General features: G+C 38.3%; 1 protein-coding gene across 1 annotated transcript in view; it reads right to left on the bottom strand.

Annotated features, from left to right (window-relative positions):
• Positions 1-9,624, bottom strand: part of PRKX (protein kinase cAMP-dependent X-linked catalytic subunit) — a 54,358-nt gene extending 44,734 nt beyond the window's left edge. Inside the window, exon 1 of the mRNA XM_051640951.1 lies at positions 9,222-9,624. Coding sequence (XP_051496911.1) covers positions 9,222-9,408 — 187 coding nt within the window. The 5' untranslated portion in view covers positions 9,409-9,624. The remainder of the gene's footprint in view (positions 1-9,221) is intronic.
• Between the last annotated feature and the right edge of the window lie 12,622 nt (positions 9,625-22,246).

The raw sequence follows: 22,246 nt of genomic DNA, 5'->3' as shown, positions 1-22,246 counted from the left end.
TTCAAATTGCTCCAAGTCCCATATTCCCCAACACAAAGCAAAAAACACTTCAGGAAACTTCATGAATGCTGTTTAAGAAGCTACATTTTCCTGCAGAACCATACCAAAAATCAAATACTGCATAGTGGGTACCCTAATTTATCACTTTATATGATTTTGGTAACACACCATTCCCTGCTATTAAAGGATCATGTAAAAAAATTAAAACAAAAAAACCCTAAATCTTGACAACTCCACGATTTCCTCTTGTATTAGACAATGTAAGAGACTATATAATCATTTTTTTTCCAGACAAAAATAATGTATTGCATTGGTAACTTTAGTCCTTTTTAAAAGTATGCATAAGACAACGTCAAACATACACCAAAAAAAAAAAAAAAAAACAAACATGTTTAATTCACAGGTTACAACTGTTAATAATATTTTATATTATATAACTCTTCTGCCTTGAGATGTCTTTCCCAAGAACTTGGATAAATGCAAAATATAAATCACCTGAGGTTACCTCAGAAGCAATGTCTTAAGGAAGTAAAAAATACCCTAGTTGAAAAAAAAAAATTAAAAAAAAGAATTGCCACATGCTGTTAATACTGTATGAATAGTTTGCAGAAATAACTGCAATAGACAGCCAATTAATAAGTCTACACATGCTGAAAGGGAATGAGCAGAAGACTCTTCCATATTCTTTCTACATCAACTTGTAGAATTGTAGACCTTATGTTTTATGAGTTTATATAAATTCAAATACACACACATATATATAAAATTTGTAATCCAATAGAAAAAGCTGTAGGAGATATTCCAACTGAATTTCCTGAAACTGAAAAGAAACAAGAGCAAATAAGATTTTATGGAAAGATTAGTCTGTTTTAGACACTATAACCTGTTGGCCGAAGGGCTATGAAACACATTGAAAACCAAATAAAGCCACATAACAAATCTATTTTACTTGTGTATTAAATAAACACTCCCAAACAAACAGTCATAAGACTAGACATTAAGATCCTTCACCAAGCATTCAAATTGCCTGAGGGGTGCAGATCAGATTTATTTAAATATAAAGTAGGTCAAATTGAGCTAGACTTCCCTGCTCCCTCAACAGAAAATTGAGGGTCAAAGCAAGACTTCAGGCGTGGTTCCACTGACCAGATCAACCCAACAGACAAGTCTAACATTCCATCACCATTAGTATTACACAGAAATATGTTCTACCATGCCATTTAGTCACATGGAACCAATGCTTCCTTCATTAATTTGAATGTGTTTCAGTTATAAATAAATAAACAAAATGCATGCCAGCAATATACCTGAGGTGAAGTGTATCGAAGCAGATCAATCAGTTCCCTGGAGAAAAATGACAACACATTTACACAACAGTTACTGTCAAGCAGCTCTCAACTGCTCCAACCTGGGACAGGAGTGAAGAAAGAGGGCAGCCATGTCAAACGTCACAGATCACCACAGTTTAATGGATAGGACAGCTGTCAGAATTCACCAAAAGAAAATTTGAGCAACCACACACCTAAAGAGCAACTCTGCAATGCAAATATCCTTAAGCTACCTTAATTAGGTACAGATTTTATTACAAACCCTTCAGGATGAACATTACACAGCAGCTCATGCTCATTTATTTTACTAACTCAGAAACACAAGCACTTAAGTGTGTATTTTCAATACAACCAGCAGTTGCACTAGAACAAACTGAAAACAGTTCAAATGAATTTTACATATGTCTAAAAAGGAGAACTGCAATTGTATATTCTACAATGTAGGTATGTCCAGAAGAGCACATTCTCACAACTCCTAGTATGCGAGGACTTACAGTTTCAACACAATTTCCTCTGCTCCAGTCATGTTTTGGCCTATCAGCAAAAGAACGTAGGTATTTACATAGACCAGTTAAGTAGCTTAAATTTAATGGTAAGAACACAAAATTACTTTAAACTGTGGGACTTAAGCTGTGTAAAACAAAGGTTTAAATCAATCCTCATAATGAGATTGTTATTTTAATATTCTTAGAATGCTCTTCAGAGTAGAACAAAGATGTTTTCTTCAAAGAAGCTTTCAAAATTATTAATCTGTATTATACTCCGAATATTTTTTTCCTTTTTAAGTGATCAGTGGGTTCAGGGAAAATCTGCTCTCAGAAACACTGTATCTATTTTACACCCTGTCCCTCCAAACCTTTAGCAGGAAACAAAAAACACTCGCTATTTCAAAGGTAGCATCATCTCAATCATCCCCTGAAGCCCCTCGAGAAAGAAGTCTTTAATTTGCCAACTTACAGTATTACTATCACAACTGAAATTATTTCAATACCCTTGAAATCCATCATTTACCCAAAATAAAATGGTAAATTTAATAAAGGGCAAAAATTTGAATATTTACCAAAATTAACAAAGCAAGACTACATTTATCCACAGGAACATAATAATGAGACTGACATAATTATTTTTTAAATATCTTCTCATTCACAACTTCACACTTCACTCACTTTCCACATATAATGCATTTTGTTAACTACTTTCACAATTTACTTACCTGTTTCCCAGGTGAATTTCCTTAGCACGCTAAATTTACAGTCTCTATAGTAAAGAATGGGCTGTGCTAAGGGAAAATCTTTGATCCACCTTCAGTAATAAAAAAGATTATAACAAAGCAACATGAGCTACTGCTCTAATGTGAAGTGGTTAAAATAATGTTATATCATGTATCTTCCCTGTCTGCTTTTTTTCTTAAAAAAGGACACATTTGTTTATTCCTTTGAAAGAGAATCTTCCTGAGGGAAAACAAAAATAACTTTGAGAACTGCTCTTCCCTATCACCTGAATATTCCAGGTGCACACTAACACACAGTACTCAGCAAAATTTTACTTACCAACATCTTTGAACCTCCTAAAAAACCTCTAAAATTGTATATAAATGGGAGGATGCTTTTCCAAGTAAAAGACATTGTGTTAAACTACTCCAAGCAGTATAAGCTAATGCTGAAAAAATTTTACAATGATAAGTATCAACAGTAAGGGAATTATATTGTTTAACCTAAACTCATTTGGTTAAGAACTACTTATGCCCAGACAAGCCCTTGCGAGGTAAACATGAAGTTCCCATGTTTCACTTCACAAAAATTCACTCTTCCTTGCTATATACATGTCTATGCCTCTCATAACCAATGAAAGTGGTACATAAATACCACCACTCTTTTCTTTCTTCTATTATTTGTATATTGCATATCATCCTTAAAGTGGACCAAACCAGCATTAAATGCACATTAGCTAAGCATTTGTTTCCCTAAGTTTTCATGATGTAAAAGCCAAATTATCAAGACATTCATCTCCCAAGACTGCTCTCCCTGTGCACTACAATCAGTCCAGACATGCAAACTCAGGAACCTAATCATAGAAAAGGTGAGACAAGCCCCAAGAGTCAACATGCTGTCAACCACCAGTACTTTGGTTTGTATTTCCTCCCTTTGAAGAAGTGAAAAGAAAAAAAATAATTCAAATGTTTATTTCCCTTCAGGTTTTCTATCTTTTTCAGCTGACACACAACACTTGATGGAAGAATTTTGCAATAGTATCTTCACCTGCAACATTATTTTGGGGGAAGGTGTGGCATCAGACACGTTTGATGTTGTGGGAGAGTTTTGCATGCTTCTTATTTCTCAAATATTAGCACGAGTTGGGTTCCAAATCATTTGCATTGCCCTTTTAGACATCTCTGGGCTATTTATAGGACTTAACAAGTTATTTACCTTCAAGGAGTTTATTTGAGTGTCAAAGCCCATTCTATAAAAAAACAATCAAATTCACAACATCAGAGGAAGAGTACCAAATTTATTTCTGCAATTAGTTAGACAGCTAAAGAAGATTAAGGCAAGAGAACAGGTGACAGGCACACATTAGCCATTTACCTTAACACTGATTTTAACCACTGGAGATAGAAAATGGAAGATGTGATCTTTCAGTTTTCACATGTTAACACTTCTTTCCTTTACTCTTACTTTTTTGTACCTTTTGGAAAATTTAAAAGTAATATATTTTTTCTATTGATTTTTTCCAGCCAAACAAGAACTACCACCTTACGGGAAAGGACCTGTTGCTGCCTACTCCACAATAAACATCACACTTCTGAAAATCACCTCAGCACTTGGGTAACAGGAAAAGCAAGAGAAGAAAGCTGAGTCACACCTGGTCACTTCCTTTCTAGAGCATCAGCTATAACAATACAAAGGATTTATTTTGGGACAAGTATGATCTTGTGGAAGGGTAAAATGAAGCAAGAAAGACATTCCACAGACAGAGAGTGAAAACAAAATCCAAGTCGTTTAGCCTTGTGACTAAAGTCTCAAATATGTACAAATGTAATGGTGAATTCAGGTCACCATTACAGTCACAACATTCAGACCATGTTTTCTTTCAAAACTTGTGGTTTTTGAGGACACTGCCAAATAAAATAATGCATTATTATTTATCATTTCAGTATCAAGGTAACAAAACAGGAAGAAAATGCTCAAACATCCCTTAGAATACAGTATTTTAAATAGGTGAGGACCTCGGTAGTGAAACAAAAAATAGCACTTGGTGAGAAACAGAACTAATTTGAGCCACTTAAAAAAACCAAAAAGCCACCAGTGTTATTTGCTAACAAAGAAGAACTGAGGTATTCTGGTACACATTTTTTTATTTAGACTATAACAAGGAACATAGTACTATAATGTTATACACAGAAACAGGTTCTCTTACAGCCTTAGACTATAGTTCTGTACCTAGTGTTTTGCTGATATAATTCCATTTGAAATAGGTTTAACTAGCATATTTTGTGTTAAGATAGTGAAATTAAGTATTTAAAACTACCTCATTTTCCCCAAGTACTTCCAAAAATTTTCCCACGCTCATAAAAATTTAAATACTGGTTTGCCCGATTTTTTTATTCTGAATTTGTTTAGTGTAAAACACTTCATGAGAACAGTAGTTTAAAGAATCTTTTCACATGAAAATATTATTATTAAAATATTTCAATCAACTGAATAGATTTACAAAGCCAAATTTACCTTTATAAAGCCTTCTATGGAATTAAATTTTTTAAATGGGCAGAAAGCATCTCACAGGACAGAAGGCAAGAATAAGTTTGTCATTTTTCTCCTCCCAGAGTGCTGTTCCTTCTCCCTTTCCCTTTACCATACTTTTCATTTAGGAAAAGAACATTTGTTCTTCCAGTTTCACCGACCCAAAAGTGAAGAAATATCTTTGCGTTTTCTTGTATTTGTTATTCTAGTTTACCTGAATTACTTCTTAATCATGACATAATTAAAATATTAGTATTTCAATTTCAGAATTTATGTCTGTGTCCAACTGCAGCCTCTCTGGCTACTGTAACAGGTAGGCTGCTCTTGTTAAATGCTCATCAAAAACAAGGACGAATTCAGAAATTATGCCACTAGTCTTCACAGTCGCACTCTTCCACTGACCAGACCTACAAAAAGTTTGAAATTAATTCAGATAAGTTTGGGTAGGCCATGAACTTTCAGTAGTTAAGTTTCAATGAACACAGTGGCCATGGCATATAAATTTTTGCTTCTGTAAAACACAGAACTACCTCAGTCTTGGCACAGATGAGTATGCAAATTCAACCGAGATCCATAGAGTGTTTCAGCCTGGTCCAAGCATTAGTTTCTGAGCACACCGAGACAATATTTACATTTCAACCTCGTTTGAAAGGAAAACTAATTAAAAAACAGAAGTGGACAACCAGACACCTTCAATAGCTCCAGAGCAAGAACACAAAAAAGCTTACACCTCAAAGGTTTAAAGCCCTATCTTCAGCCTCTCTGGAAGTACCATCAAAGAAATATTCTTCCTGTTCCTCTAAGTGCCAGAAACTAGTATGCACCTCACTCCTGTGCCATCCCCAAAACTGTAACTTTACTTTATAAACTAAATACTTGGGTGCTTCCCTCAAAAGCATCCCTGTAATTTAGTCTCTGCTCCCAATGCCCACATATCAAAGGGCCCACAAACACCAAAACAAAGGTTGAGTCCTGGGGTGTTCAGGACAGATACATGTCCTCCCAATCATAATAAACTATCCTCCCCTTTCACTCTTTCTTCCCTCACAGTGAACTCTTTACTAAACCAGGCACAGGGTCCAACAGAAACAACAGAGAACACATCTAATCCAGCATTGCATTATTGTGGTCAGGTTAACAGAGAGGTTTTAATCCTCTTAAGACTATGAAGGATATTTAAAAGAGTAGCTATTTTATTCAAAGCAGGTACTGCTTCCAATTTTTTTTGTTTTGTTTTTACATGAACTTTATTAGGCATCTTCTCTTGCAGGATGGAAAGGGACAACCACAATCTCAGACACCAACACCATTTTGTTACCTTAAATATTACTCATAAACAGCTGTAGGAGCATGGAGGTCACCTCCCTATTTTGTCACTTTCTCAAGCTGGTTTTTTTTTCCCAAGGCCACACTGTTTCTAAGCCTGAATAGGTCTGTAAGAGGCAACAATGATTCTAGCAGAAAAGACAGCAGAACTTCCTGTTCTGGGTATCCCCCTCCCTCCACAAACATCTCCAAATATCTCAGATGGAGCACAGAGCTTTCAAGAACATCAACAGAAAGAAAATTACTATTATCACAGCAATTAAACTGCAGGCAATTCTGAACTTCTGTAGTGAAACTGGTGACAATACATTAATCTCATCTGTTTGTGCAAAGAGATCAAAAGGGAGGATAAGGTAATACTGACTTAAACCACTGCTATACAAAAAATTGTAGATGCACACTTTCAGTACATGTGATATAAACCTCAACTGCACTTAATTTTAAAAAGGCTTAAGCCAAGCAAAAACAACTTTTTCAAGCTAAATTACACATCTGCATAGTATTCTGCTCTGATTTAACTTGCAGTCCATTTAACTCAGGAATACAATGTAGCATGTTTATAGGTGCATACTGAGTAGCCCAACCTCACACAGAGTTACTAGCTCAGATCTCAGATGCATTACAGACACAGTAGCAGAGCACTGCATCTTTTATAAACGCTGCCACTCAGAGGCAGGTATAAATGTGTTGACTTTCAGTATCACTTTGAGTCTGCTATATTGTTTCCCGTTCACAAGCTAGATCCCTTCACAGCCTTCTACTGAGGCACACAGGCGTGTCATGAATTCATTCCAATGACAACTTGAAATATGCCATCTCAGCTTCTTTGATGATGTAAGGCCTTACATATTTATCTGTACTCATTTTTACACCCTTCAAGTTCTGCATTTTGTGTTCCTTCTCCCTATAAAACAAGCAATGCCATGGTTCAAAAGAGATGCAAAGAACAGTCATCTTCTCAAAAAAAAGAAGACAGAGAAGGAAGACTGTTTCTTAAGTGTTCTCTCAGAGACCTGATAGGCACGTATCTGCTTTTTTTGCGTTTTATTCCCTTTTGTGTCTTCTTATCAAGCAATTACACTTTTTTTAAGTCTTTCTCTATACCTTGTGGAATCACAACCTTCCTCTTTAACTTCTAAGAAGCACTTTAAAGAACATTCCAAAAAGATATGCTGTTTAAAATTAACACCAGGATTATTTCCACATTTCTTCATTGGACTCAGGAATATTTCAATTACTATTATGCCATGTTAAATTACTATTTTTCTGCAGCTTATGCTTCACTTAAATCATAATCCTCTGTGATGACAGTTGTATCTACAGCCACTAGTCATGATGAAACGAACAAGATCAACCACTTCTGCGAGAAGAAGAAGAAAAAAAAAAGCATTGCAAACCTTCAAGCAGTCTCTTAATAATCTCAATTCATTTCTCAATAAAATGCCTGTTCACATTTCAAATTAGAAAATCTCTCTCAAAAAAACAATATGCTTCAAGAGAAGATAAATTGGTCTACACCGTTCACAACATTGACAGGCCTTTCCAGCTCCATTTTTAAGAACCCACTAAAAACACCAACTTCACTAAAAAAAAAGGGTTTAATTTACACCTTATTGGCTACTGAGGACTTAGGAGAAATTAAGATTTACAGCACTTACTGGACTAATTATCCCAAACCATTTAATAGTCCTATAAAGAAAAAAATTAAAATCCCATATAGTTAAATCATACAAACCTTCAAACCAGGTGCAAAAACATCTAACTATATGTACATACATTCAGACAATGCACAGACAGATACAGTGGATATTAACACAATGACCATCATCACTGGCATCTGAAAAGTCAGTTTATTAAATACTTGCATTTATGCAGCAATACCCCTGGTTACAGGCAGGCTTGTTTCATTAAGTGTGGTAGATGTGAGGTGCGACCTTGCCTTTTACCAAAATTCTACACATGCAAAGCATCTTCACATCACTATTCAGGCCAGCAGCATGCTGGGGTTTTAAAATACGCTCAGCTGTACCCAGTTAACATGCTCGAGCTCTTCACTGGCCCGACAACTACATTTAAACGATGCATTCTTTATCATGATGCGGGTAAATGACGACAAACCAGACAAATCAGGTTTCACACCTAAAGGTCTTCGGGCTTCAGCAGTGTCTGTCCCCACCTCACAGCCAGGCCAAACCCAGTTCCAGGCTCGTTCAGCTGCAGACCAAAACCACCCATCTCTGAGCCAGCCCAGATGACACCGGTAGCACAGGGGTTCCTCAGCGCTCCCGCACGGCTGCGCCAGGGACAGACAGACAACGCCGACAGCCTGCTACCACGGCCTCAAAGCACAGCACCCGACCCACACGAAGGCTGAGGCACGTCTTCCTCAGCTCTGTGCAGCCACCACAGACAGCCCTGCGGCGCCGAGCAGCCTAACGCCAGCCGGCGGCCCCTGGCCCCAGATGTCTGCGGGCCTGTCGGGCGGGGGCGGGGGGGTGAGGGGGATCGCCCCCAACGGCACCTGCCGACCGTTAAACGGCTGACGGTCCGAGCCCGCTGCCTCAGCACAGGCCCACGACGCCCGGCCGGCCGCGGATCCGGGGCGCGGCTGGGAAAAGAAAGGAGCGGAGGAGGAGGGACGCACAAAAGAAAAAAGGCGCTCGGGAAGGGAACGAGCAGCCGCTGGGGTCCCTCCGGGGCTGCGCCCCGCGGGAGAAGGGCGGGCAGAGCGCCCAGCCTCCTCCCGCCGGGCACAGCCGCAGGCAGGCACCTGGGCAGCTCCTTTGTTCCTCCCCGGTCCCGCCGCCTCACCCCTTCCCGCACTCACCCACGGTGGCCAGGGTCTCCAGGTCCTCCAGCTTGTAGGCGGCGGGCTCGGGAGCCGCAGGCGAGCCGGGACCGGCGGGGCTGGGGGCCAGCGCGGCGGGCTGAGGCGCGGCCAGCCCCGCTGCTGCCGCCACCTCGCCACCGCTCTTCGCCCCCATTTTGGCCTTGGCGGCGCTGAAGGCGTCCATGGGGCCGCTCAGCGCATGGAGATGGGCGAGCCGGGCCGGCGAGGGGAAGCAAGAGGAGAGGGCGCGGCAGAGACGCAAAGTTTCAATCTTCAGCAGGCGGGGTGGCTGCTCCCCGGGGCTGGAGCTCGTTCCTGCAGCCGCCTCTGAGGGGGCGCGGAGCCCTTCAGCATCGCGGCCAGCTGCCGCGCAGACAGACAATGGCGAGGGTGAGCCCGGGCGGGCCGTGCCGTGCCGCGCCGGTCCGTGCCGAGCCAAGCCGCGCCACACGCGGGGCGGAGGGGCGGAGTTTGCCTCCCCGCTGCGGCGGCACGGTCCCGCAGAGGGCTGACGGGGCGGGGAGAGGGTGGGGCTGGGCAGAAGCGCGGCCCCGCCGCACGGCGGGAGCGCGGAGCTCGCCCTGTCGGCCCCGGTGGAGCTCGGGGGTGTGTGGTGTTCGTCCCGCCCCCGCGTCCCGCCGGGGCGGCAGCGCGGCTTTGCTGCGGGGCGGGTGTCGGAAGGGGACAGAGGGGTTTCCCGCGCCTGCCCCTGCGCTGCCTCAGTGCTGCGGCTGCCGGGGGATGGTGGAAAGGTCCTGTGCGCTCCCCAAGGAAAGTTAAAAATTATTTCTGAGGCCCTTGCAAGGCGGCTTCCTGGCCCACCTGGTTTCACAGTGACACCTCTGGGAAATCACTCGTTCCTTACGCGTGGGAGCGCGAGTTGGAGGAACTCGAGCGTTTCAGGGTCAGTGAGCGTCCCTCTGCCGCACATTTCACTCGTTTTACTCCCCGTTTTCAAGGAGGTGTAGAGATTGCTGCGGCCACAACCTGCAGAAATACTCCACCTGGCAGTGCGCTGAGCTGAACTGAGAAGACACCTAATGTAGCAGCAGTCGAGCACCCAATATAGCTCCTTCCACAGCGGCCAAGGAGCAGATGACGATTATGCTGGAAGACAGGGAAAACTGGTGTGTAAGCCAAGTCACTGAGAAGTGTTCATGTCAAATTTGGGAAAGAAATCCTAATTTTTTCCATGCCTTATTCTGGCCCATTTTTATACTGTTCACAGCTCCTCCCCTGTGCTCCAGTAGCAGGATGCCTATAAAGCTGATATGTAAATCAAGTCACAGGTGGCATTTTGCATCTCCTTTTTATTTAATGTCAAAACACGGGAGTATAAAGCCTAATAATTTCTGTGTGGAGTAGGCTCAATAATAATGAGAACTAATTATGTGTGTGTATATAAAAAAAAATCAGTATATATGCAATATATGAATTATATTTAAGAACTGCAAACTTATGTACATCCTTCCGGAATTTTAAGAGATCCTTGCAGTCTTATTTATAGTCACGATACTCAGAGGATATAGCATGTATTTTTGTCTTATAGCTTGTTGACATGAAGGGTTATGACTAATTTGGAAAAATGCTGGCATCTCTGCTTCCTGTCAGCCTGTAAGAAGAATCACCAGTCAAGGGTGACAGACCTCTCTTAACGGTAACAGTAAATTTTGTTTACAATAACTGAAAAATCGACATTCATATATTGAAGAAATCTCAGTCTATATAAAAATGTAACTGTTTTTTAGACAAATAATCACAAGTTAAGATGAGTTTTAGAAAAAGGTGATCATAGTTTTCAAGAGTGCCTGAACTTCAGTCTGTTCAAGAAGATCAACATGTGATCTTCCTGGAAACTTTCTATATTTTGTAATAAAAACTAAGAAATCATTCACTGCTCAGCTGTTAAAGAGGACATAAAAATACTTTACAGAAGGTATTTATTACTTTCAACTGGTATTTCTATTTATGCTACAAACTTTTTTGAGAGATTAAATTACTTGCATTCAGGAACTTAAAACTTTCTTTAAAGAGCCTCCATACTGTCATGCTTCAGTAGTCGGTGGCCTGTATGACAGCACACATTCAACAAGACTATGATTCAGCAAAGTTTGTAAGCACAGGATTAGCTCCTTTCCATGCCAGGGTCTCTTTTCTTACAGTCAAAGTTAGCTTCCTTCTTTGCTAGACAGGCATCCAAAGCATTCACTAGCTGTAGCTGTAGCAATATAATTGCAATGTTTATATTTAGAATGTCAGCATATTATTAGCGTGCTTTACCACCTCTCTGTAACCTACTTAGAATTTATCTTGCAGAGAACTGGTAATTATTCACAATATTTCAGGGAAAGAGAATGCTGTTCTTTCTAAGTACACTGAGAATGAGAATCAAAACTCATAACTTTGTCAACTGCATGTGGAAACAGAGCTGGCTACTGGATTGCAATAGTTGATATGAAACTTACTTTCGTGCTCAATTTGGCCACACTTTGTAAGAAAGTCTGCAGTCCAGTTCTCCTTTTGTCTTTCCTTTTTTCTCACTGTTTTAACTTCTATGTGAACGTGTGGTCACAGGTACTCTTTCAATAATCTTAGCCTTTCCCTTGCCCTTGATAATTCATAGTTCTCATCTTTTTCACTTTCCTCACACATTCAACAGATGCCTACAGTTAGGTTCCTTTAGCTTAAGGCAGAGTTCAATGCCTTGCATTTCCATTCCTCTATCTTGCACGTGCTTACACGTTTTTTATTTCCCTTAAAAGTACCAGATGTTACAGAACATTCTTTCCAAAGACAGTGAATTCCTTACTAAAAGAGATTATTTTAAAAATATAGGGAACAATAGCTTAAGTAATCTTCTCAATACATGTGGTTTTAGGCAAGGAGTTTTTTCTTCCTTTTCGGCTGCAAAAAGTCTTCAGAAGTTAGTTTGCTGGGCCAAAAGGGTCCCAGATGTTAGTTTGGTTCCTCCATGATGCCTCTGATGTTATGTGCATTTGCCAGACTTCAGCTTACCACACCTACAACCACACCAGTAGTTCAATGATTCTTTGGGTGCTCAGTTAGCGACCTACGTCCCCTGGCTTCCTTCTTGTTTGTAGGTTTTTTTATTCTTCCCCACCCTCCCGCCAGAAACCATTGGTTAGCAATTTTATACTAATGGAAAGGATTACGGACTTTCTACCTGACTATCTATCAATCCATCTGAGAGGTCATTTGTCTGCCATTTCAAGGGGATGTTGTGATACATGCAAATGGAATATGATTTAAGCACCTAACTCTTGGTCTTTTGGTTCTCTGAGAAAGGAATGTCATTTAAATGTCTCCATGACTGCAGACGAAAGAGTCTCTCCTGTGATCTGAGCAGGTTTGTGTTTGCCTACCTGAAAGCATGTTTTTTTCTTCCCTGCAAATATATAATTTTCCTTACAAATCTTGTTAAAGCATATCTTTACCATCACTGTCATAGTAAAACTACTTCAACACATTTGCTAGGGAACCTGTTCAAACCTGTAGGGAGGAAATAGAGAAGTCCTTCAGTGGAGTTATTACTAATAAATAGTTCCATATCTTCTCCTTTTGTCACATTATGTACAGTCCCTAAAAACGTGGGGCTGCTCTGAGGAGGAAGAATAATGAGTAAAAATAATTAGTACTGGGATATGTTTTTCATTTGTTTTGTTTTGCTAAAGAAGCTCATGATCAGGCAAGTTCTATGAAGTAAATAAGCACCTTTTCGTGCATGAAATCCCTGCCTGTGACAAAGGAAGGGGTAAATTGTCCCACCCATCTGAAGTAGTTCCTTCATAGAATGGAAATAAGGCCATTTGTATAATGAACAATCACACATCATGTGAATATATCTACACATTCATAAAGCATCCATCACACTTGTATGTTAATATTATTCTGCTTAATGTTTTGGGTTTTCTTTTAAACATTGAAATTATTATAAGTATAGTGGCTGAATCCAAATGAAAATTTAAGGTCTAAGAATGTAAAATAGATGCCTGAATCCAAAACCATGATTCTGTCAGGTCTTGCCAAATTGATGCCTTGCTTCCGAAGTGCATCAGCTTATCCAGTTCAACCACGGAAATGCAGTTACTAGGGTGTCTAGACTTCTGCCCAGTCTGAGCAGGTTTGTGCCTGGCTTCTGCCAAAACTAGATTGAGATCTGGAAACAAGACATTGCTTTGCCTACATTTGCTGAGGAACTTGTTCTGTTAAACATTCTGAAAGTCTAACTCACATAGATGCAAAATTGCTCCCCTCACAAAATTAAGTTATGGCCACCTCTGTAGAAAAAATATGTTGGAGGAACACTGTTATCTAACAACAGACACTGACATACCAGCATGCTGGACAAACTCTCCAAAGGCAGATGGTGATGTTTTCTTCAGATGGAAGGCAAAGTACAGTAGCAATGTACTAGGCCATCCTTTTGTTAATTCTTTTCCCCAAGGAACTAGTTATGAATATTCCTACTAGCACATCTCATTTTGAATGCTCAGGGTAGCATGCTGGTTATAGCAGTCACTCAGCAAACAGAAGATGCAGCATTTGTTATCTTAATTGTATGAAAGGAGTTCTCATTTCAGCCTCCTTCCTTTAAATTACTGAAGGCAACTGCAGGACCTGTTCTCTCATATCCCTAATTCAAAAACACTTCTACTGTGCCCATGAGACGCAGTGTTTGGTTGACTGCTCTGGGGAATGCTGCAAAACTCATAGAAATTAAATGTACTACAAGTCACATTTATTTATACAAGTTATGGTACCTAACTGTGATGTGTTTTTATAAATATTGTCAAGGTTCTGTGAAGATCATTATGAAATAATACATTTCACAAATTATTTAATTGGTATGAGCTTTATCAATTTGTTGTTTGTTTTGTAGAAGGACATGCATTATGTGAAGCTTATAACATTCAGGGTAGTCAAACAGAATAATAAAACCTATCTGTTTCTACCAACCTCAGGGAAGTAAACTCTCTTGTCAGAAGCCCTCAGTTATATAAATGTAAAATTTCTGTCACAAATTATTTCCCCCTATATTTAGAATAGTTAAAGGACTTTTAAATTGATATTGCATAGTGTCTTTTCTGAGGCACACATATCTAATGCATGAACAGAATAAAGATTTTAATGTAATATTTTTTAAAATTCTATTTGGTTTCATGTTGGTGTCTTCATATCCAACGCTAAGGACTTGTGCAAGGAAAAGCAGCTAAAGTCTTCCTTTGGTCACAGGCATCAAAGTGAGAGAGATGCTAGGCTTAAGAGTCCATCGTATCTTCATTGATTTAGTGTCAGGTTTTCACTGTGTCACAATTTATCTGAGCTTCAGGTTTAGGAAGGTGTGATTCATTTTAAGCTGATCCAAATGCAGGCCGCCACACATCTGTCATCCTCCTTCCTCAGTCCCACCCACACCCTTGCTTTTGCTTTTGACGTTTAGGTAGTTCCCTGGCGAGCCAGTTCAGGAATTCGTTCAGGGATTTATTTATAAATAATTAGGCTTTTTAGCCAGATAATTTCCCTAAACCATTGCCACACACAAGGTTCTAGAGCATTCAGTGCCCCAATCACTCAGCTGTGGGGAATTCTGGGCCAGGCTGCATTTCTATCAAGCTGGTTCAGCTTTGTCTTCCACTTTCTTGTTTCTGTTTTGGGTGTCCCTCCTCTTGTCTTGAAAGAAAAACCCAGCACTTTGAATACTCTGTGAATGTACATGGCTACAGCTGAGGTTAGTGCTCCCTGTGAATAGTTTTTAAAGAGATCTTCATTCACTGTTCTGGTCAAATAAATTGCTTCACAGTGGCGTTGAGGCTGGCCATAAAACCGGAGGAAAGAGATGGGCACCTCATTTAGATTATCAGGATTTATTGTATTCTGGAGGTATCTGCCTAGCTCTGTGAGGAAATACGTAGTTAGATTTAAGACAATTTAGCTCCAGGCAAGAGGTTGGCATTCTCTTTTTTACTTCTGTAGCACTTAAAATCAACGAAGCAAATTCTGACCCTTATTTACTCCAGGTTTAGGCAAATCTCAACAAATCTTTGCAGTTTAGCTCTAAAATGAAGATGACACCACAGTCCTCAAAGTTTTACATATACTATGCAAAGATGTTTTGTAAATACTTACATTAATGGCTAAATGTAAGCAAGTCTTGTTATTTATTTTCTGAAAGCAAAATGCTTGCTTCCTTGATAGCTACATCTTTTAAAATGGAATGGAATTCTGAAAAGAAAGGACATTATCAGTTGCTTCCAGAAACATTAATTATGCCTTTATTATCCATAACTGGTATCTTCTGTTGAGAAGTAATATATTATTTTTTTATTCTCTTCTCTGAAGTTCTGTAATTTGTTAATTTAATTTAATTAAAATACCATAAGTTCTGTGAATTCATTCTGTAATGGCACATTTACCACTTTAACACTCCAATCTGGCCTGATTTATACTTCTTTTTTTTATTATTTTTTTCACTACCACTTAATATCCTTATAGAAACATGAATGAAAACAGATAGAAAAGCCTTCAAAATATTTCTGCTGATACTCTTATAATTTGATTGTTACTGAAGGTGAAGAAATAGATTTTAGATTTCTTAGAATTAATTTTGTACTCTTCCATATGAAATGAAATGTATGTATATCTTTGAACACTTTATGGCTAATCAAATATATATTTTGTTGAACAAATATAAAGTGATATGATGGTGATTCATTCTTTTGTTTACAGTTCAGTTCATGAACTGTTCAGTTCCTCAGAGTCACTGCGGACTCATTAAGCAAAGTACTTAAGCACCTACTTAATTCTTATTAGTTTTAAGCAAGTGCCTAGATTCTGTTACAGCCAATGGAATTAGTCACAAGGTGCAATGTTTCAGTGACTAGGGTTGAGTTTACATGCGTCCTTAAAGTCATACGTGCACTTATGTTCTTTTAGGAACAGGAACATAAACCAAAAAGCATTAAACTGTTCAAGCAATGAAACGGAGAATTAATCTATTTTCAGATATAAAATGGAAATACATTTACTCAGACATCTTGCCCATTTAACTATGAACTTCAGAAACAAAAATATAAATAAATCATTATGGCATTTTGGAAAAGTCAAGTTAATTATCAATATAGATCTGTGCAAACCCTATGTTATTTCCAAGTATATATGCTATAGAGCTGGTCACATTCACTCCTGTAGATGAACAATTTACTATCAAGAGCTTTACATGCAAATTCATTTAGTGCTCTCACAGTTTGTGTCAATCTCTGGTGCATTTTATTTTTATTTGTATATTGCTTTTGTGTAGTATAAAAAGTCAGGAAATACGCAGTGCAGTGAATGCTGGGCAATGCTGAATATGAATGTGGATGTGTTCAGCAACATATAAGCAGACCAGTAGTTTGTTGATCTTGCAAAATACCTGACATAACTACCCTACTATACTTAGCATCTTATCTCTGGCCTTTGAGCTGATCTTATTTCCAGTCTTTGTGTTTGTTGGAAGGCAATGAATCATTCCTCTGGACAGCTGGAATGAATCACTGGTTCGTAGTTCTGCTAAGGATGAGAACTTTTAGAGAGCCAAGATCTCTATGTTATACATTATTCATTAACATATCATTAACAAATGCACTTCATCAAGGCTTATACTCAGTGTTTTGGAACGTTTCTCAACATGTTTATCTCTTTTTGCCATGATTATTTTTCTTCATCCACCCATCATGCTCCTCGTAGTCACAGGGATATTTCTGTGATGACAGAGGCTTTGTATAATCTACATACACTTGAGGTTGGTTGGTTGATTGGTTTCCTGTGATTAGTTAATAATGACACACTTCAAGTGTTAAAAGATGGCTTTTAAGATACTGATTCCAGCCTAGTAGAAATTGTGAGTCTTATACTTACCAATGTCCAAGATTAATAGATAACATTATTTTGTAAAAGAGGAAGTTATTTTGGGACTTAGCTTACAAGAAAAGGATCTTTAGTTCTAATGTTTCTCATTCTACATTTTAGTAAATTTCTCAAAGTATATTATGTGCTTATTCACATTTCCTATTATGTCTATATGTATCTATATCTATAAAAAACAACAACTTGAATTTGTATTAAAAATTACTTTGAATATTTTAACTTGTAACCCAGTTTTAAACATTACTATTTAAATGTTTAAACCAAGTGTTTCCCTTGCCATTTATATAGGCAATTCTCGTAATACTTTCAGTTTGTCTGAAATTCTGTGGATGCCTTTTTGCAGGCATGTGAACATTCCTTTCATGCAGATGGCTCCCACTAGCTGGCTTTGATTGGAGCTTTTTACCTGTTTTGGTGTATTTGCAGATAAAGGAAACTTCAGGTAGAAGAGATGTTTAGCAGATTCCGTCTTTAGCAGATGGAACTGCATATTGCCCTTTGTAGCTGCTGCTATTCTTTATAAATGTGATGGACAATCCCACTCACATTGACAACAGGAGTTTTGCCATTGATTTCATTGGGTTCACAATTTGAGGCATGGAGCTGACCGCTAATCAGCACATTGCAGAGCAATGGGAACCTCCGTTTTCTCCTGGAATGAATTGTGAGGTTTTGTTTTCAGCCATGGCTTGTCTCTTCACAGTCCCCAGCTGCTCCAGACAAGCTTTGCAAGGCAAACAGTTGCATCCACAGCCTATGTTGTGGATCTTTATCTTGCTTCTCCGATTCCAGCCATGACTGAGAAGAGGACATGCGATCCCTTAGAGCCCCTGTTCCTTTTGGTCTGATGTTGTGATGCATAAACGGATACAGAAGAATAAGGTGATGACCTTTCTTTCAGGTGTAGTATAGGGTATGACATTTATTTGTGCACTCTTTATACTATGTCTTAATATTTTTAATGTATTTTACATAATGGATCTGTAATCTGTTTTATCTGATATATCTTGGCTCACTTTTTTTTCCACATATAAGTTTAGTTCTCCACTCAGATGTGCCTGTGTATGTCTGCAACCTATTAACTAGAAAAAGTAGGATTTGGAATGGAGGACAAAAACCATAATAATGCTGTTTCTGCACTTATTTAATAAATACATATTTTTTGCATCTAATAAAATTATTTAATTTTTGAACAGTTCTATTTTCTTTCTTTCTCTTTCCTGTACATTATATGTGTCATGAAAACCACACAAATGTATATAATCTATTTTATTCCTAATTATGTGTTTTGTTGTGTTTTTTTGTTTTGTTTTGTTTGTTTGTTTGTTTTTTCTTCTTAACTCTGTTTTTTTACTTGGGTTTTATTTAACTACTTGGTAAGTCCTGTAGCATGCAGATAAGGTTTTGATCTTGGTTTGGTTAGTGCTTTTCTGTGACTCTTATTTTTCAAATACTTTACTGCCTTAACCACTTTATCAGTGGTGCTGCTTTCATGTTCTAAGCAGCTGTTTTCCTCATGTTTATATACTGTGGGTTTCTTATCCCCTTCTGTTTTTAAATACCCTTTAATCAGACAGCCAAGCAGTCTTCCTTGCTTAGAACAAAGTTCGTATCTCCTAATGACATGTCTACAGCTGAGAAGGTTATTACTCAAAAATTATTAGAAAACCTTACCAGATGGATTAGTCTTTTGCACATTCTCCATTAAAAAGGATACCCAGCTTCACTGTAGAAAAGCATAGTATGTGAAAAATGGCAAATGCGAGTAACAAATAATAGTGGATATGTAGAGAAAGAGTGTTCTTGTTTGAAAACTGAGTGACGTGCAGGGAGTTCAGGGTAGCAGGAACTGGCAGCACTTCCAGATGGCACTGCCAAGGAGGAGGGCTGCCAAGGATTTCTGAGCCCCAGACACAGCCTCTAGGAGAGCATTGGCAGGGATTCCCAATTTTCAGCTTCCTTCTGAACTTCTGGTGGGGAACAGCAGAACTAGTTTCACTGAGAACCAAGAGCCCCGTCTGTCGAAACTGCAGAGGAGATAAATATGATTTGAACATACCATGGCTCATGACATGACTCTCCTGGCCACCTATGTCCATTTTAAATCCCATAGGTGGAATGGGCAACAAATGCACATATGGTAGCATATGAAATTTGTGTGTGTGTGTGGCAAGGCATCTGTGCTGCCTGTAGTTGATGTAAACTTTGGTTGATTTAGATTCCAGATATGAATCTGATTAAAGATTAAGTTCTTTAGCAATGACTTAACTGTGTTCATCAGTTGTTTTTATTATCTGAATTTGAACAGCTAGAACTTGGGAAATATTGAAAAGAAGTGCATTACTGTAATTCAGAAAGAAACATAGGTAAGGGAATACAGGAATTTCACAAACACACCCTGAAAAAACCCCCAACAAATGAACCAAACAACCAAAAACAAACAAACAAACTCAACAAAAACAAACCCAACAGTGGTGAAGAGATAGAGGTTCTTCCCTAAAAATGCAGCAGTACAAGTTCTAGGGTTCAGGTGATTAGAGGAACATCTGGTGAGCTGTTCCTGAATGATGGCTGAACAGCTGAGCACCTCATTTTCCTGTCAGTGGTAGTACCTGACTGTGGCAGCCTATTCCCTCAGCAGATGTCATGTAAGATGAGGGAGGATGTTAACCAAGAGACATGGTAGGCAAGTTGCCCAAAGTTACTAAAACAAGAGCTGTAACACTATATTGTGATATGTAGAGTAACAAGGCTAAATTGGAAGATGGAGACATCAGTTTCTTGAGGTTTATTCAGTACTATTCTACTCTGTTATGTGGGATGGTGTAACTTTTCCCTGACCATTGATAAATACTCAAGATCTTCAAGTGTTTAGTCTGCCTTTTTACCAAAATTATTTAATTTATAATATTTGATGGAGGGGAGGAGGGGAGAGAGAGAGCATGAAGATACACATTTGAGAAGAGATGTGAGAATAATTGGTGATATTCTATCTGAGGTTCAGTGAGAAGTGGTTATCAATAGCTTATTTGAAACGCACTATTAGCATTTATTTGGCAATATTAAAAGTACTGAATATTTTAATCTTGTTACATAGAATATTTTTATTTCTTAAAAATCAGTAGTTATTTCCTGAACATGGTATGACAACCTTGATAGTTATTCAAAGATTTTTGACAGAAACTTTTTAACTTCAGATAGGGTTTCAAAGATTGACAGTTTAATGTCCCCAGCTATACTCAGGGATTTTGAGCAGGATAAAATCTTTAATGAATTTTAATGGAATCAGTTGACAGCTTGAAGCTTTTCTTGGATAAGTCTGTTTAAAATTTATTTCTCAGTTTGGCCTTGTTTCATGAAAGCAAATATGTGTGTGTTTTGGTTTAAGCTTGTATATGATTAGGAACAAAAGAATTGTTTAAGTATTTGGTTGACTAACAAAAACGTAAGCACATACTTAACAGAAAGTGCTTTACTATATTGAAACTCTTTTAATTTAAACATTTTCTTCTGTTGTGGTGAGAGTGAAAGAAGAGAAAAATAACCTTTTATCTCACTGAACCTTTTAAATTATAGGCATGGCTCTGTAGGAGCCATTTGTACAAAATCATGCCAATTGAGCAGAATGAAGCTTTAACTACATACTGATGTTATATGTAACACTAATTTCACTGGGTGTGAAATTGTTTTCTGCTAATCCAAAGCATGAGATAAACACAGAACAAAGAATACCTCATAAAAATAAAGTACCACACTGATGATTTCTGACAGTGGGTGAAGGTTTGACAGAGGGAAAAGATGCGCTCATGACAAGGGTTTGCTGGAAACTCAGAAATTTACTTTCAAGTATTTCTTTAGTACCCCAATTTATTCTTTTCCAAAGATGTACTAAATTTTAGTTTCACAAAGCAGTAAAAGTATCAAATGTAGAACTACTGATGCAAAGGAAATATTATAGTAAAAACATACATTTTTGTGGGTTTATACATTTGCTGAAAATAAGAAATAATTTCTTGCCAAATGAACACTGTACTGCAGTGCAGAAATAAAAGACTGGAAAATGGTACCTCATTGACACATGATAATCTTTGTGCTAAGACCTTCCAAAGAATTAAAATACTTCTTATTAGTCCACATGTGTTAATATATTCTAAAGAACTGAGTTCTTCCATATTACAGAAACACCATAAGTTGTCATTAGAAGTGATTATGCATTAGACATGTCAAAATAAAACTGTAATGAGATATATATATCCTAAAAGGATTGTTTTTTGCATGAGAAGAAGTCTGCTTAAGTTCTGAGATGTGTTCCTGCTGTAGCTGTGACAATCGTTCATGGCCATGAGAATACCTCCTTCACAGTCAAGCCTGATAGGGTCTAAGCAGTAAGGTGTTTTAAGATGCAGAAAATGGTATGACCTCTGGAGCCCTTCATTACATCTTGCTATATCACAGAAAGATTTTTGGTGGTATCTATTTTCCCCTACTTAGAAAAGTTTCATATCATTACAATAATGAAGTACTCATATCAAAACTAAGAAAATTTTACATGTTGTCTCCAAAAAAACCCTCCAGTTATTGACTCATTATTTTGTTCTTTAGTTTTTGCTTTTGTAACATGTAAATATGAACATAAAGTAGTCTACCACTTATTTCAGTCCAGTTAGTATTTCTGTTTTTATCTAGGTTTACACTAAAGAAAAGAAAACATTTTCTGAGTAGTTTACCTGATGGAGGGAATCTTAAAACTAGCTTAAAATCAGAATTTATATTGCCATATTTTAGTTTGAAACAAAATTTTCAAATTTAAGGCAAACTTTTCTTAAGGGTCTTTTTCTTCTAGAGACGCAATAATTACTTGAGTGCCTCTAGGACAGTTGTGCTTTGCACTTTCTCAGAAGCCTGTAATTACAATATCAAATGCCATGCTGTATCTTTGGCTCTCTTTCAGAAATCTCATGTAGTGTCGAGGTTTTTTCACTATTTAAATTTTGAAAACAGGCACACATACTCAAGATGGAGTATGGAGCCAAACTCTCTTCTGTAGTGCTTGGTGACAGGACAAAGGGCAATGGGCACAAGCTGGAACACAGAAG

The sequence above is a fragment of the Apus apus genome, chromosome 1 (assembly GCF_020740795.1).
Source record: "Apus apus isolate bApuApu2 chromosome 1, bApuApu2.pri.cur, whole genome shotgun sequence".
NCBI classification, from domain to species: Eukaryota; Metazoa; Chordata; class Aves; order Apodiformes; family Apodidae; genus Apus; species Apus apus.
This window is presented reverse-complemented; position numbering and strand designations above follow the sequence as displayed.